Source organism: Drosophila rhopaloa, unplaced genomic scaffold (assembly GCF_018152115.1).
Source record: "Drosophila rhopaloa isolate 14029-0021.01 unplaced genomic scaffold, ASM1815211v1 contig_2, whole genome shotgun sequence".
In the NCBI taxonomy this organism is placed as follows: domain Eukaryota; kingdom Metazoa; phylum Arthropoda; class Insecta; order Diptera; family Drosophilidae; genus Drosophila; species Drosophila rhopaloa.
The window spans coordinates 14,617,106-14,633,417 of NW_025335083.1; the positions used below are offsets into that span (position 1 = coordinate 14,617,106).

General features: G+C 35.6%; 2 protein-coding genes across 2 annotated transcripts; both read left to right on the forward strand.

The window, feature by feature from the left end:
* The first annotated feature begins 9,250 nt into the window (after positions 1 to 9,250).
* Positions 9,251 to 9,925, forward strand: LOC108039189. The gene is made up of 3 exons (XM_017116114.2): positions 9,251 to 9,457; positions 9,520 to 9,747; positions 9,833 to 9,925. Exons 1-3 carry the CDS (start codon positions 9,251 to 9,253, stop codon positions 9,923 to 9,925), a joined length of 528 nt encoding a protein of 175 aa, XP_016971603.2.
* Positions 9,926 to 14,230: 4,305 nt separating this feature from the next.
* Positions 14,231 to 15,485, forward strand: LOC108039188 (phenoloxidase-activating factor 2-like). The gene is made up of 2 exons (XM_017116113.2): positions 14,231 to 14,434; positions 14,493 to 15,485. Exons 1-2 carry the CDS (start codon positions 14,231 to 14,233, stop codon positions 15,342 to 15,344), a joined length of 1,056 nt encoding a protein of 351 aa, XP_016971602.2. The 3' UTR covers positions 15,345 to 15,485.
* The last annotated feature ends 827 nt before the right edge of the window (positions 15,486 to 16,312 follow it).

Below are 16,312 nucleotides of genomic sequence, written 5' to 3' on the forward strand. Positions count from 1 at the left end.
TACGCGCTTCATTTTCAATAGGACATTTTAAGGTGGGTTTTGACGTGAAAGGGGCATCCGTAGATGGTTCATTTGGAATGGTAGTAACTGTGGGTGGGGCAACGACTTCTTTGTGTTGATGACGTGTCAACTTTTGTGGAACTGCAAACTTTGCGCAAAATGAAGCGACAAAGCGAAACCTTCACAGGAGAAAAAGTAGAAAAAAACTCGTACAAAAAGGAAAGAGAAACTGCACGATAAAGTTTTTTCTTTTTCTTTAAATTGAATTAACTTGAGAGCAGACCCAAAGAGTGGGGTACGATGCCCTTTACACCGGCGGAAAACTTACGATGATTTATTTGCTTCACATGGCAAAGTTGAGTGTCATTTTTTTCTCGTCCTCGTGAAAAGTGATGTAAAAAGAGATGGAAAACATTTACAAAAGAATGTGGGCGTCAAAAAAAGGCTGGGGAAATACTATACTAACTGTTACTTTAATGATTGCTTAAATAATTTTGTTTCAATGCTATAAGTAAAATGTTTTGATTAACACAATTAATCAAAAGTAATGGCTTGTCAAGCTGTCAATATATTTCAAAAACTGAAAGGGATTTGAGTGTTTTATTGTGTACCATAATTACAAATTGATAGTTTTACAAAAACCCTGCCATCTTTTATTGAATTGTATTGCATATATTTTTTTAATACCACTTATTAAATTTAAAATTGCTTAAACTTAAGATTCCTCCTGAGTTTTCCTTAAACATTCCTACAAATTATTTTAATATTACAATACAAACAGTGTTTCTCATGTCTTTGTGTGCTTGTTTAATAAAAGATCTTATCGCATCTATTGTTCTAAGAAAAATGAAGATAAAATATATTTTTGGCAAATACAACCAACAATTTGAAAGCTTTTTAGCATGCACGTAAACCAAAAATCGATGCTTCAGCATTGATAAAACTGTTCGGCGACATGCATTTCATAAAATAACAAAAATAGCGAGACCACAAAGAAGTATTTGCAGTCATTATTTATCAAACTAACAGCTGCTAGTCAAAAGCGTTTAGATATACCAAATTCAGAAAATGGAAAAAATGTACACCAAAGCTTGAGATCAATCTGAGATGAGAGAAAAGTTGCCACGACAGCTTCCGGCTTATCTGGGAAAACTAATTTGTTAAAATGTTGCCTGGCTTATTTGTCGTCGTCCTCGTTCGGGAACAATTTTGAAGCTGATGCCGAAGACACTGACAAAATCCAAAATGCCAAGCATCCATCATAGAGTCGGGCGGAGGGACGCAGTCTGCCGACGACTTTTGGCGTCTGCATTTTTGGTTGGAAAATAAGTAGGACGAAATAAATTCCTGTAGCAGGGACGCTGTGTCGCCATCAACTTGACTTGCTCAAGTCAAGTAAACTGCAAGCCAAATGCTTTGTGCGCTTTTTTCACTATTTTTTCAACAGTCTTTCTTTGTGCACCATACTATGCGAAAGTTCCAGGGTAAAGCCTTGTTTTACTCAGGCTTATTTAAAATTTAATATGTGGAAGGAATAATATATAGTTAAAAAAAATAGTTTTAACCATCTCTAAAGATCATTATAAACTAAATTTTGTTTTTCCCTTAACGCTTAATTTATAATTAATTTGAGAGACACTTAAAAGTTTTAACTGAATAAAATATACCAACAAATAACGTCGTTACGTAAAATCACTGCTTATATTAAGTATCAAAAAGCATTTAAATTTTTGATAACAAAACTTATTTATCTCAATTAAATGGACAATTTTTATAATTCGTTTGAGAAAATTCTTAATATGTAGAGTCGTCCGAAAGTGTTTTATCAAACAACACAAGAAATTAAATTAAACTAACTTAGCTTACACTAAATTGTATATTGTTCAGTTAAATATTAAATTAAATAAGTATACCCCTTAAAAATTGTTTTATATAATAATATAATTTTCTTATAGCTTCAGAGATATAAAACTACGGCCTGACGATCTTTTCTTCCTTTCTTGTTTTAAATTAAATTAATTTGTAATAGGTATCTTATGTTCGGGATATCCTCCTACTTTTTCATCTTCTGCTTTTTGGCTGCTCTCTCTTATGTTTATGCTTTGTATGCTCGTTAAAGGTTTTTTATTCCTTGTGTAGAAAGCTTATTTGCAGACCCTGTCCCTGTTCTGTCGTCCTGTTCGCCCTGTTAATGCCAAAGCAATCGGCCCGTTACATATTAAATTTTTAAGTGGCTTCCGCTCCACAGTCCCATCACTTCGGGGTGCAAAAACACCACAACCAAATGCGGTGCGTTAATGGTTCGTGCTACATTGCCCAGGCGAGGTCATGCTGGTTAAAGCTCAATGAGGTGTTGCCATGATTTAGTTGGCTTAGCTTACTTTAACATCCAGTCCGGTTCCTTGTTGTCCTTGCGGTTGCATTTTGCTGTTGAGCAGACATAAATGGAAAGAGGGGAAGGCATCGAGAAAGTTAACTTTAAATAGTCACAACTTCAAATTTAAGACTTGGGTTATTAACAAATGCCAAAAATCCTAATTTAATTCATTAGGAATCATTTTAAAGAAAAATAAATGTTAAGACAAATGGTAATAAATGCCTTGTAAATGCTGAGAGTTTTTTTTAAACTCTTATTGATTATAGGTAATCTATCAAGCTTTCTGCTTATTAATTATATTCCAAAAAATTTTAAACAATACTTTTATATTCGCTGACGCACAAAACTGAGCGAATTATTTATTACATCAGTCAAAGGGCAATCAAACGAGAACAAATTTAATATTTATATATGCAAAACGTATACACTTTGCTAATGTAATGAACTATACATTTTTTCCACGAGCATGGACCATCAACAAATCTGAAAAAGCAACTTAAATTTTAACAACTTTGACCTTCGACTTCGGTTATAATAAATTGTGGGAGCCGAGAAAAAGTTTGGCGCTTGTCAGCGAGTTATCTATGTGTGCGCTGTTGTGTAACTATATGTATTTGAGTTTGCAGTGTTTTGAAAAACTTGCAACTGGCAAAACCCGAAAAAAACTTTTCCCCCATGCAGACATATCACTCTCTGGTGTGTATGTGTGTGTGTGTGTGCCAGTTTTGTTGTAATATATTGTGGTCAGTGGAGAGTTTCATCCTTCATCCCGCCATCTCCTTTCGCCTGCACGGCCAGAAAAGTTTGCCAACAATGCCACATTAACACATTTGTTGAACGTATAATCAATTTGTAATTTGTAGCCGCAACAAATTCGTGGTATATAAGTCCACAACAAAAATGAGGAGGAGAACGAAAAAGGACGAGGGAAGTCCCTCAATCCGGTAAAGGGAAAACTTTCATGTCAACAAGAAACCCTCACAGAAGCCGATAAAACTGGTCCAAGATACAGCTCAACTTCATTCATATGGGGACCAGGGCAAAAACTTATACCATCACGCTATAGTTTATTTACCCTTAAGGAAAGTTCAGGAAGATTGAGTTTTGTATTCATTTAATTTATATTGGTTTTTCAGATTATTTTAGAGTCCAATTAACCTTCACCCTAAAATCAAATTTTATTAATAAATGCTGTTTCAAATTTTAATCACCTAATATATAATACTTCATCAGAAAGTTTTCTACTTTTCTTTATAAACAATCCCAAAAAATATAGCAATCTAAGAATCAATATAAATTCTGGAAAAATAAAATGGGATTTTAATGTTATTAATTTTCCATCAAGAACTTTTCACCTTTCCCAAGAAACGACAATTGGAGAACTTCATATAAATCACCTCCATCAAACTCAATTCTTTTCAATATTTCAATATGTTGACAAGAGCAGACTTTGCAAAGAATAAATATCCAATTCACAGATAACCGGTGACAACTTCACAAACTGATTTTAAAAAAGTTTCATAATTTATATTGCTTTGTATATCCATGTGCAGAATTCATCGCACATTCGAGTGTATAAATTTGAACATTTTCGCTTTCACACTTTTTTCCACCCAAAGCGTGTGTTATGCAAATTGAGTGCAGCTGTTATCTCTTCAGCAGCCGCAAAAGAAAAAATAAATATAAATAAAGAAAATAAAAAAAGGAAACGGGCGAAAACAGATAATGCTTGATAAATGTGTGTAGTCCCCATATGCAAACACCCACCTCACCCAAGTCAATGGCCACCAGATGACAATCGGGATAAAGAATTCTCCTCCTCACAGTTTCTTGACAACATAAAGCGTCTTTTAACAGCCTGGCCCCACTCCACGAGTCCCTCTTTATATGCAAATTTGCGAAAGGGTTAACTTTTGACTGAAGGTCAGTTGGCATTTTGTTCGACTTCTCCACAGTATATAATAGATTGTATATCATTTTTCTCCCATTCTGGCCTGTTCATTTTTAACGACAGAATTGATTGACATTTTGCACCCTCGAGGCGTCTGTATTCAATATTCCGAATAAACCGAAACGGAGATGAGTTTGTGTTGATAAACCCTTTAAGCCATTTTTACTTGATTGTTGTGGGGCAAAAAAATGGAGACCTGTTAAATTCCATACTTGATAAAAAATCAGAGCTTATTTGCTAGTACCTAAAGAACTAAAATTTATTATGAACAGAGTTAAATCTACAGTGTCAAAAAATAAAACAAAATTTTAATATGACAAACAATTAAGACATTTTTTATTTATCTAAAGATTTTAATTAATTTATTATTTAAGAAAGTTAAACTTATATTTGAAAACTCGATACAGTTTGTTTTTCAAGTATCCCAAGGTTATTATTATTTTGAACTTAGCTGTTCAAAAATAAATGATGCGGATCAATTTCGGTCGATGCCCTTGAATAAAAGCTTTGTTTTTATTAAGAAATTAATGTGAGGTATGAAAAAGAATAAGCATTTAAACGGATTTTACAGATCCCTTGTAAAAATAGTTTTTTAATTTTAAAAATTCTTCCTTTCTAACGTGTTTTTATTAATCCGAAAAAAATAAAAGTTACTGGCTCAAAACAGTAACCGCTTTAAAAAAAATATCGTCTATATATATCAATAACTCTAATATACGTACCAGTTCAGCATTCATTTAGCAACGGTCATTTCCTGCCTAAGCCCATAAACCAGGCCAGAGAGTCGGGTCCAGAAGAGAATCGAACCAAGGACGAGGGGGACCACCTGTAAGCCGCTTGCCAATCGCTGACAGCCAACGCTTAACGTGAAAATCCCCTAAATCGCCCCAGCTGCAAACGAGTTTCGCCAGGATCTGGCTTTAGCTTTGCCTCTGTGTCCGCAACTGTATCTGTATCTGTATCTGTATCTGCGACTGACCGGAACCCAATTGAATCGAGTCGCTCCAATGGCGGACTTGAGGCTAGTCCATTTGGCTTCCTGTTGCCCCATCGACAGAGAGGTAAACAAAAATGTTTTCATGGACACAACTAGGGGCATTAAGCTTACCTTGCCAAAGGTTGCGGAGGCATGGGGCAGATATCCAACTCTCTCTGGGGTATCATTAGCCGTGGTTGTTATAAATACTGTCTTCGTTGTTATTTGTTGATCAGCGGACAACCACTTGGTGAGTAATGTGCTTAGCTGGATTTATAGACTAGAATCCCCATCTGCTCCACCAGTCGATTTAAATGCTTTATAGGTGAGTTTTGGCATAACAAGGTAAAGTTGGAGAAAATCAAACTCTTTTTGGCGGCTTGGTAAGTCAAACACTGTTCCTATTTGCCCAAAATTCTCACTCATAGCAAAAGGAAATATTATTGTAAATTACACCAAAAAATCGAATTTCTAATTACACGCATCTTTTCGTCGAACGCCGAAATGGAAATCGGCAAATGAAAATTGTGAAATGGGTAAAACGAAATGAAATCATCAACAAAAACATAATTCAATTTTACGGCCCGTTGAACCCACTAATGAATTATCACACAGAGTTCGATAGGACATAGTCATGAATTTATACAACTTTGTATGTGCAGATCTAGATATTTAGATGGGCCATGGAAATCGCAAACAGTTTTTCTGTTTTTATTGAATTTCCATTACATTTTGGATTTTGTTTTTGTGACCAATTCAGTATGCTGTTTGTCTGTGCTCGATGATCCTTTGCCCATTTCCCGCTTATTTCGTTTTCGGTATTTTCGCGTCTGTCTATTTTTCATTCCCTTAATGAGTAATTCGAAGCCAGACTAAAAAAGCATTTTGGAAATTCGTTAAACTCGTCGGGAAAAATTTGTTATATCCTAAGCAGAAAAAAAGTAACAACATATGTTTAAGTCTTTATCAACAGTCGGTATTTTGCGATGCATAAAATTTTGAACTGCCATACACTTTCTCGAATACGCTTCTTAAAAAATAAGTTTCTCTGTTATGGAATTAATATAAACGCCAAATATAGACGCTTGTAAAAATAATTAAATTTTAAATTAGTTTTTGGGACAAGTTAATGAGTTACAAACAGCCTCACAATATGTAAATACTTTTCCTTTATATGTTTGGTAAGAAATAACAAAAAAGTCCGCCAAAAGTTTTAAAAAAGTAATTGAAGTTAAAAACAATCTGATGTGAGGGTACCAAGTTAATAACTTTCCAGACGAGAGACAGATAAACTGAAAAACAATGAAAAAACAAGAGAAGGCATGGAAGCGGAAAAAGAGTTTCCCAAGAGTGTAGCTCTTTCAACTAATTTCATAAAATCGCTAAACGACATTTAATTAGCGCAACATCAGAGGGAGCGTACAAGGACAAATTTCGTTTAACGTAGACATATTGTATTATCGAAGTTTACCAATACCTTAAAAAAAAATTTGAATCATAGAGTGCAAGATATATATAAAAAATGTAAAAATATAAATAATTTGTGTAACCCATTGGCCTTGTTGTGCATTCAATTCATCAATCATACCATTGTTTCTCCGAAATTAAATTATTATGCATACTACTCTCATACATTTTCCGTAACCGAAGTCAACTATGAGTCCTTTACAATTACATTTCCGAATATGATCTAACAAATATTGATTGTTAAATTTATTTTAGATGAATACCAATAATGAAGAGAAAAGTTCAGCCAAAAATAGCTGTATTCCGTAGGTCCTATTTTTTTCTGTTCTTCAAATTAAGCTACTTTAAAGCTGTCTCGTCCCGAGGGTCCTAAAAAATGTTTAACGCAACATTTAACCAACGGATGTGCCCACCACACCATCAACTCATGGCCGGTAAAACCAAAAAAAGGGTATAAAAGCCCAATTGGGAAAGGGATGAAAAAAGGGTAACTGAAAAGGCCAAAAAGCAGCTTTGATGTTATTGCCGCAAATTAGCTAGAAATCTTTTGCCTACAGGTCAGTGTTTCCCCATACCCATTCGATATCCCACTTATTCTGCCCAGGTTGTTTTGGCCTTCAGTTTAGCCGATTATTTTTACCTACACCTGTGCGTAACAAATAGAAATTTGCCAAGAAAATAATTTAACTTCAATTGAGTGCGGGCATGAGCAGAATTTCAAGTATATGTATTACCGGCTCCACAAATAGAAAAGGCAAGGCACATAAAATAAAATACAAAGTTTTTGATTCTCCGACTTTGTCAGAGTCCATGCTCAAGTTAAAGCGGATTCCCATTTTGTTTTCACATATTTTTGCTCTGCTTATGGGGAAGAGAAACAGCACATTTTTGCTGCATCAATAGTTCAAATACTATTTTATGCTTAGTTGATTATTGACTGCAAGTGGAAATTTACTTTTGCTTCATCGAGTAAGGACGAGGAGAGACTTACTTTTTTGGGTTAAGTCTGGCAGAACGTTAAAAATTGGCAGACGAGAGAATCTTGTTTGTTTTCCAACTTACACGGAAATTGTATTTTTGCTCAGCACAAAAAAAAAGAAAAGGAAACATTTGGCAAAAAAAAAATTGTGTGTCTATAAATATAACATGCTTTCATGAATAACTATTTTTTTTACATTTTATCTTTGTATCTTAGCTTTGTATTTTTTAAGAGCCTTCGTAGTTTGGTAAATCAGATTTATACACATTATTATTTTTGTATTATATTATGTGCTTATAGTAGTAATATTTGGACTTCAAGTTTTAAGTTACCATATCTTGTCATTCCTTAAGGGCCTGGTCTAGTTACATAATATAATAAACACCAAAAAGGCGAATACGTAACTTTCACCAAAAACCGACATTAACTTTAGCTTTGTGTAACTTATGTTTGGCCCTTATTCGATGCTATTCTGGATACGACCCTGTTGCTTTCTAACAATGCTAGTCGCATTTGCGCTGCAGTCAAGTGCACCGCCAGAGTATCCTGCACTTTTGTGGCCAGTGTGCATTGCTCTTTCCCTGCCTTTCCATTCAGGCCTTTTCCATTCCATCCCTGACTAACCCGCACTTCAAACTCTCGCTTTCAATGCGCTCTCCATGGAAATGCTGTTGCCATACAATCTGGGTTAACGAAGGTTCCTTAGAATGACGTTTTTGTGGGTCGCAAGCGAAAAGAAAAAAAAACACTTTGGATGCCCTTCAAAGCTTCACTTTTGTGTACCCTTGCAGAGGGTATTTTAGTTGCAGTGCAACTACACCCTATAAAGTATATATATCCTTGATCAGATTCAACAGGCGGGTCGATCTAGTCATGTCCGTTTCTATGCAAACGATACCCTCAGTTTTAAAGCAGTATATATAAGTCGGAACGGGTCGGATTGGCTTACTATATCATATAGCTTCGACGGTATAATTGACCAAGCTTCTAAGAAACGAAATTAATGTTTGTCAAAAGTTACTTAATTTCTTGTCCATATTTTGTTTAATATTATGTTATTTCTAAGAGTCAACATTTTCCTTCTTCCAATTCAAATTGTTTTTTAAATTTGTTAAATTTAATTAATCAACTTTGCACTTCAAGTATAAATACAGTACCTACTTATGCAAACAAATTAAAGTTTCAGTCTATTAATCAATAAAAATATGTGTTGATTATAGAAATATGGTTTTCCTAAAAAAAAATTTAAGTAAAATCAATCAGCTTTAAATAAGTTGGTTTCACAAGTACTTATGGTTTCTGAGTTGAAGGTCACTAGGGAAATGACTCGATTCTTAACTAAGAATAAATATATATTGCATTCGTTGGAATGCAATCTGTGTTCGGTTTGAAACCGATAAGATTCGTAGCAAATTCTTCCGAGAAGAGATAACGCTTGTGCATGAAGGCGCAATTTGACTCAAATGAAGTCAATCTCAGCTTTGAACTTTCCAGAACAACATGTCACCACCCTGGGCATTCGAAGTTATTCTCGGGAGCTGCGTTCTTTTAGGTACAGTCTACTGTGGATCATTTTGTGGGCCAAGTAGGATGTTTGCGTGTGTACCTACGCGCTTTTGTTCCGAAACCCGCAGCATACCATCAAATCCTGCTGCTTATTACAATAGGCAATGCTTCTCATTTGAAACTTGCTGTGATCTTAACAAGGTAAGTCCAAGGTTTACATGCTCTTACAAGTGGCATACTAATGAAGTACTTTATAATTGCAGGTCATTTTTGGGAAGCGTTACAGTGGAGGGCAATTCCTGCCAGGTCCCTACGATCAAAGTGTTTACACCAGTGAGCCTGTCAATAACACAGGTGGAAAAACGTCCACAACATATAATCATCCACCTAACAACACCGGCGGAAAAACATCTACAATAATTGGTGAAAAAAGTGTAACACCTAATACAGGAAAAACTGCTACCAGTTATAACCCAGAACAGACTGCCCCGGTTAATAGACAAAATCACATTAATTCGGGAAATACTATTGCAGCAAGCCCTACAATGACTAATTCTCATAGTAATAATAATTCAGGAAAAACTGCTACAATTTATAATCACGGTGTTAGTGGCGGCAGTAGTGCAGTTAATAATGGAGGAAAAACGTTTCCAACTTATAATACTGTAAGGCCTTCGACAATTACTAATTACAGTCCTAATAATGTAGGAAACACTGCTAAAGTTAATAGTAATAGTGCTCATAATAGGGAAAACACTACTCCTGTTGCTTCTTCAATAAACCAAAGTCGTCTTTAAATTTGACCGTAGAAGCTGTTTTTTTCAACTTTAACATTTTAAAAAAATGTATAATAAATATATCAACAAATAAATATCTATTAAAAATTGTAAATCAAATATAGCACCACCAGATAAATTTTATTTTTATAAAATTTTCTATAAATATAATATATACGAATAATGCACTGAACTAATTCAACCAACCATAAAGGGGGAAAGTGAAAGAAAGGTCTAGCTATGAAAACAAAGAGAGAGTGATGGAGGAAAGGGACAGCAAGATCGCTACAGCTGTCACCATTGACAGGAAGTCAAAAGTTGGCATCCCCCAGAAGCGGAACTGAAACTGACAGCAACAAAAACACTCACACAGTCGCCGCAAGGACAGTCGAAAAGAAAATCGGGGCACAACAAAAATAAAAAGACAAAAATCTGCAAAAAAAAATTTGATTTCCACAGACAACTAAAATATTTTTACCCCATCCTCCGCATCCATCGAACCTATGCCAGCTGGTGGAAGCAAAAAAATCCAATTTTAATATAAAAAGGCAAAAAGGAAAACAGGGGAAAGAAAATAAAAGGACCTTCCGAGTGCGTTTTCCAGCTGTTTTCCTTCGACGAGAATTTGTCATTTCTCCGTCTCATTCTTTTCCTGTCTCATTCTAAGCTTGTTTGCATGTGTTTCTCTGTCTGTTTGTGGTTCGTTTTTCCTTTGTTTTTATTATTGTTTTCAACAGGAAATTCGTTTCCGTTGTTGTTTTGTTTTCTCCGTATTTTGGCTACAAGTTTTTCTTCATTTTTCAATTCCTTCGACTGTCTGCGGCTGATTGGGAAAACCGCCGGACCTAAAAAGGGAAAACTTTGAGAAGCCTTTAAACTAAATGCATTAGCTTACCTTAATTAAGATAATAAATGTTTAAATTTCAAACTCTTAAAAGCGTTTTCTAAATCCTATTTAAAGCTTATACATTTCGAACTTTCACTGAAGGAAATCCTTTTATTTTGCGACTTATTCGAGTGTGAAATTTAAAACCAAAAACTATTAGCCTAATGCATTTAAAATTTTGATTTTGAAAATGGTTAAATTTGTAAACTGTTAAAAGCATTTTAATGTTATTTTATTTTCCTCAAAATCTTTTTTTATATAAATCAGCCTTGCACTCAATTAAATCAACTTATTTTTGGTCAAATTATTTTACATAATGCCGGGAAAAAAGAGAAAGCTGCTGCGAGGCAGAATCTCGAGCTCATTAATTTAACTTACCAAAAAAAGAAAGAAAATGGGTGTGGGAAATTCAGGCCAAACAATACAGAGATAGACGACCAGGAACAGGATGTGCGGCAAGGTAAGATGGAAGGCAAAAACAGCACGAAGGAGAAGTAGCACGGAAGCGGATTTTCATTCAAGGTAAAAGCAATCAATCAATATTCATGAAATCAGATTTAATTTTAAGCGCATTTAAGTTGCCAGCCAAAGGGACGTCTCCTCCTCGTCAGCCCACAAATTTCTCCTTGGTAATGATTCAGCATGAAATTTCGGGTGACTGAAGAAAGGCAAAAAACAACAAAATCAGCAGCCACAGCAAAAGCAAAAGCAACAAAAGAAAATCAGTAAAATGAAACGATGTCGACGTCAAAGCAAATGAAACTGAAGATGAGACCAGAGAGAATTTTCGGACGAACATCATTAGAAAGTTACTGGATTCTGGTTGGAGTTGGGTGGCTATATCCATCCGACCTTGCTAATTGTATGACAACAGAGGGGGAGTTGGTGGGTGGTAGTCACCCACCTGGCCATGGCCACCTTTCCTCCCTTCGAGTAGCTGCGCGCATAAAACTAAGCTGCCAATTCAATTTCGTAATCAGAGTGGCATGAAAAATTAAATAAAACATGCAAATAAAATTATTACGCATAATTTGTGTTCACAGGGGAGATGAAGGGCTCTCTCTGTTGATGTGGGTTGGCAATACGATTTTTCGCGAGTTTTTCGGGTGCGCAGGAAATGATTTTAATTCCGTTGGGATCTTGAGTGTTTGGCGGTTGAAGGTTTCCTTTGGAAGGCGATTAATATTAAATGGCTGACATTTTATCTTTAAATTCTTCTAACAAATAATTCATTTATAAAACAATTTATACAACTAATTAAAAATATCGATTTTTAAAACGAAACCAAACAAAAAGTTGTAATTCCTTTTTAAATTAAATACTATTGACGCTGAGTGAAAAATTTTCATTATAAAATTCCAGGAAAACGAAATAATAATAGAATTTTATAAATAATTATTGTGTTTGTTAATAAACCAAACACCTAAAAAACTATTAAAATTATCAATAACCAAATGTAAGTTCAAGAATTAAAAGAAAAAGACAAAAATTCTGTTATACATTTTAAATTAAATATGCACTTCTTAAATTTTTAAACTTAGTAATATTTAAAATAACAATAATATTGCTTCCAAGCTATTCAAATTCACATTTTAGAAGCATGCAAGTACTATTATTTTAGCACATTCGTAGCTGACCGAACAAAGGCATGAATTAATGAAGTCTTTAATTAAGTTGTTTTTATATATACCGACATCGTATGCAAAAAACGAGAGTGATACTTGTGTGTGGGTGGGGCCTCGGTTGTTGAGGCCAAAACTATTAGCAGTGTGTCGGAAAAATAAACCAAAAGTTCGAGAGTAATGAGATCGTAAAGGCACAGATTTAAATGTAAGTCGGATAAAGGAGGGCCAATCTAATATGTGCATCTGAAATTGAGGCTGGGAGGAGGGCGTAAACCTTTGTACCGCCTCATTTTTCACAAAACATTTTGCCGTCGCTGACCTTTTTCTGGTCTATATACTCCGTTTTTCATCCATTTTCCCTTAATCGACCGTTTTATCTCTCCCAGAGATTTGTAAATTTGTGAAGCAGTTTTTAATGTGCTTAATTTTATTTCCGCTTCTGCCACTGGATTCGGTGTTTCCCTGTTTCGGTTTGAACATGTGTTGTTGGATAAACTTTTTCATTGTTGCCGTACATCACACAAGCGGCTTTATTGGTCAGCAGGGGTTAAAGTAGCCGAGTTAGTTTGTCAGCCTTGGCATTAAACCCATACTCCCCATTGCCGCCTCATTTCCATCTGGCAGAGCTGCTGCGCCGCGGGTTATTTGTTGGGTTCAAAGTTCGGGTCTAGTCTGGTCGCCCTGGGATCGGGGATTGGGATTGCGGGTCCGAGTCCGGGTCTATGGGTCTCTGGGTGGACATTGCCCCCCACTGTCGCACCATTTTTCGCTTATTTAGTGCTCTAATGGGGCATAAGTGTGATTTGGCAAGTGTTTAATAAGCTTTTCAAATTTCCCCCAGTCGCTTAAATTATTTTATTTCCATGCTGGACTTGGAGCATAAGTTACTTGGAGGTAACATAAATGCTATCCCATTGGAAAAACCCCCTATTGATTTAACAACAGTTCATAAGCAGGAGATAAAGACAGAATTTAAAGTGCAAAACAAATGCAGTGTGTATGTATGTACTTTTACATACAGTTCTTCTTATCAATTTCAGTTTTAAGGTTTGTATAAATCAATTTTAACTATGGCGACGATTTTGCTGCACAAAATTGTTTCTCATTAATTTTGAATGGCATTGAGAAAAAATCCTATTACTTAAACAAATTGATAGAGTTTTATTCGAGATATAAGTCAGATGACAACATTAATATTTTAACTAGAGCAACGATTTTGTTTTATTGATTGGCCTTTCACCTCGGATATTTTTGAAAAATCAAAAATATTGATGCCAGTTCTTTTTTAATATGTTTGAAAAATCTAAAATTAACATACTGATGATTATACTTATATTATATATAAACATATTTTTGGGTGCTTTAAAATTATTGCTCTATTGACACATCTTTCTTGATAAGCATCAACATGTCCAGAACAACAAAAAGTCCAAATTGCTATGTCCATTTGTATGGAAAAATCGGGGTCTCGAAAACAACCAATAAATTTGGCACGCTCACTTTTTTAAGCCCCATTAAAATCATATATGTGTGCAACGCATTTAATAGTCGAGTGAGTCACTGGGTTTTTTTTGAAATCAGTTGCGATGCGATGTCTCTTCTCGGGTTATAAGTTCACAAGAACCAAGCTTTAAATAGCGGCTATCTGTCTCGAGAGGCCGCAGTTTCTTTTTCACCGCAAACAAGAATGCGTCGTCTGCACGGAATTCTTCCAATCCTATTCCTTCTCCTGGCCATCTATCAGGTCCTGGGCCAGAATTCTTGGCCCTCAAGGGAGAGAAGGTGCGTTGCGCGTCATAAGTGCCGGTATCAAGTAGATTTCCGAGCCATGACTAAAGGAAATAATGGGTGCCCTGCCCCGGAAACTTACTGTCAAAATATACATATACTTGTAAGTGACGTTGTTGCGGTGTGTGAAAGATAATACAAACTATCGGCTGCCTTTTTAGAATGACGTGCCGGATATAAGCGTCGAAGAGACGGTAAATCCCGAATGCGGACGACCCAACACCAGAGGCGTAACCTTCGAAGTGCCGAACATGGATGGCTTTGCCCAGGAGTTCGAGTTTCCATGGATGGTGGCCTTGCTCGATATAAAAGGAGAATACTTGGGTGGTGGCGCCATTATCTCTCCCGAGGTGGTCATCACAGCCAACCATGTAACCAACAACCTAACCGAAGACCAGCTTATTGTCCGCGCTGGCGAATGGGACTTAAAAACCAACTCCGAGCATTTTCCACATGTTGATGCTAGAATCCGGTCGATCGTTCGTCATCCTGGCTTCGACAAATACAACGGGGCCAATAACGTGGCTCTCTTGTTCCTGCGCACTCCGCTAAAATTTACCCAACACATTAAGCTAATCTGCCTGCCGCCGAATAATAGGAATATTAGGAACTTGGATTACTCGCGCTGCATCCTCAGTGGCTGGGGTAAGAAGTCCTTTAACGACTTCACAGACATGAACGTCTTGAAGAAGATGGAGTTACCAATAGTCCATAACAATAAGTGCGAATATCAACTTCGTCGATTCTTCGGATACACATTCCAGCTCGACAACAGTCTCTTGTGCGCAAGCGGGGAGCTTGGAAAGGACACGTGCGGGTCTGATGGTGGCTCTCCGCTGGCTTGTTCCCTGCGAGAAGATCCCCAAAGGTATGAGCTGGCCGGCATTGTTAACTTTCGCGTTCTGTGCGGAAAGCAGGACGTCCCGACGGTTTATACCAATGTGGGAAAAATTCGAGATTGGATTATCATTGAGACTAACAAAAATTTGAACGTTTCCGCCCGCACATCGTGATCTCCTGTTTGAGTTTCCCGGGACAACCAACCGCACCGCAAAACCCCATATATCAATATAGTTTTCCCAAATCAACCTCATGTTGAAGAGCCAGATTTTAGCTGTGATGGATTTTCTGGTATATCTAAAGATTTCGACTATTCTTTATATTAAACGAACAATAATAAAGACAAGTTTTACAAGCATATTTTCATTTGCAGCGGCCTACATTTAAGAAACGCGTTTATATTACAGTGATATTAATAATTTCTTTCATTACTAATAACCTTTGCACACGTATTTCTCGATATCTCTTCTTCATAGTTTTTATACCCTTGCAGAGTGTATTATAATTTCAGTCAAAAGTTAGCAACGCAGCAAAGGATCCATATTCGACCCTATAAAGTATATATATTTTTGAGTATATATATTTCTTAAAAGTGAGGAAACCGAAATATTTATATTAGTTATTCCAAAAACAATAGGCGAGCTATTTGGCATTGTATATATTTATATACAAATCTTTTTTGTATACTAAATTATATTTTTTTTTAAAGGATAAACAAGTTTACAATGTACTTTAAACTGTTTAAAAGTTTATATTATATTATATATATATATTTATATTATCTTATATAAAAAAATTTAAAATTTACAAAAAAAACTCTTAAGCAGCATTTCAAAATAATAAATAATTAATAGCCCAAATAATGAAATGCACATGTGGTTTTAAGCATGTTGAATTCATAAATTATTACAAATAATCTACTTGATCATAAGTAAACCTATCTCCCATACTATTTTTTATTTATTAGCATTATTATATGTTTAGCCCAAAATAACTATTAAGTAACCACGATAGGTAGCACAAAATAAAATTTCGTCATTTTCTCCAGCCATCAATTCAAGCCACCTCATTCAGAACAGACTGAGCCACAACCCACTTGGTCTTACTCGTATCTACTTGGCCCAAAAGTGCTGCTGTGTGT

What these genes read in the sequence shown, in the direction of transcription:
- LOC108039189 (XM_017116114.2), top strand. Translation starts at nt 9,251, where the DNA reads ATGTCACCACCCTGGGCATTCGAAGTTATTCTCGGGAGCTGCGTTCTT. An exon ending in CTTGCTGTGATCTTAACAAG is followed by an intron (nt 9,458 to 9,519) that starts GTAAGTCCAAGG and finishes TTATAATTGCAG; the next exon opens with GTCATTTTTGGGAAGCGTTA. An exon ending in ACCCAGAACAGACTGCCCCG is followed by an intron (nt 9,748 to 9,832) that starts GTTAATAGACAA and finishes ATAATAATTCAG; the next exon opens with GAAAAACTGCTACAATTTAT.
- LOC108039188 (XM_017116113.2), top strand. Translation starts at nt 14,231, where the DNA reads ATGCGTCGTCTGCACGGAATTCTTCCAATCCTATTCCTTCTCCTGGCC. An exon ending in GTCAAAATATACATATACTT is followed by an intron (nt 14,435 to 14,492) that starts GTAAGTGACGTT and finishes CTGCCTTTTTAG; the next exon opens with AATGACGTGCCGGATATAAG.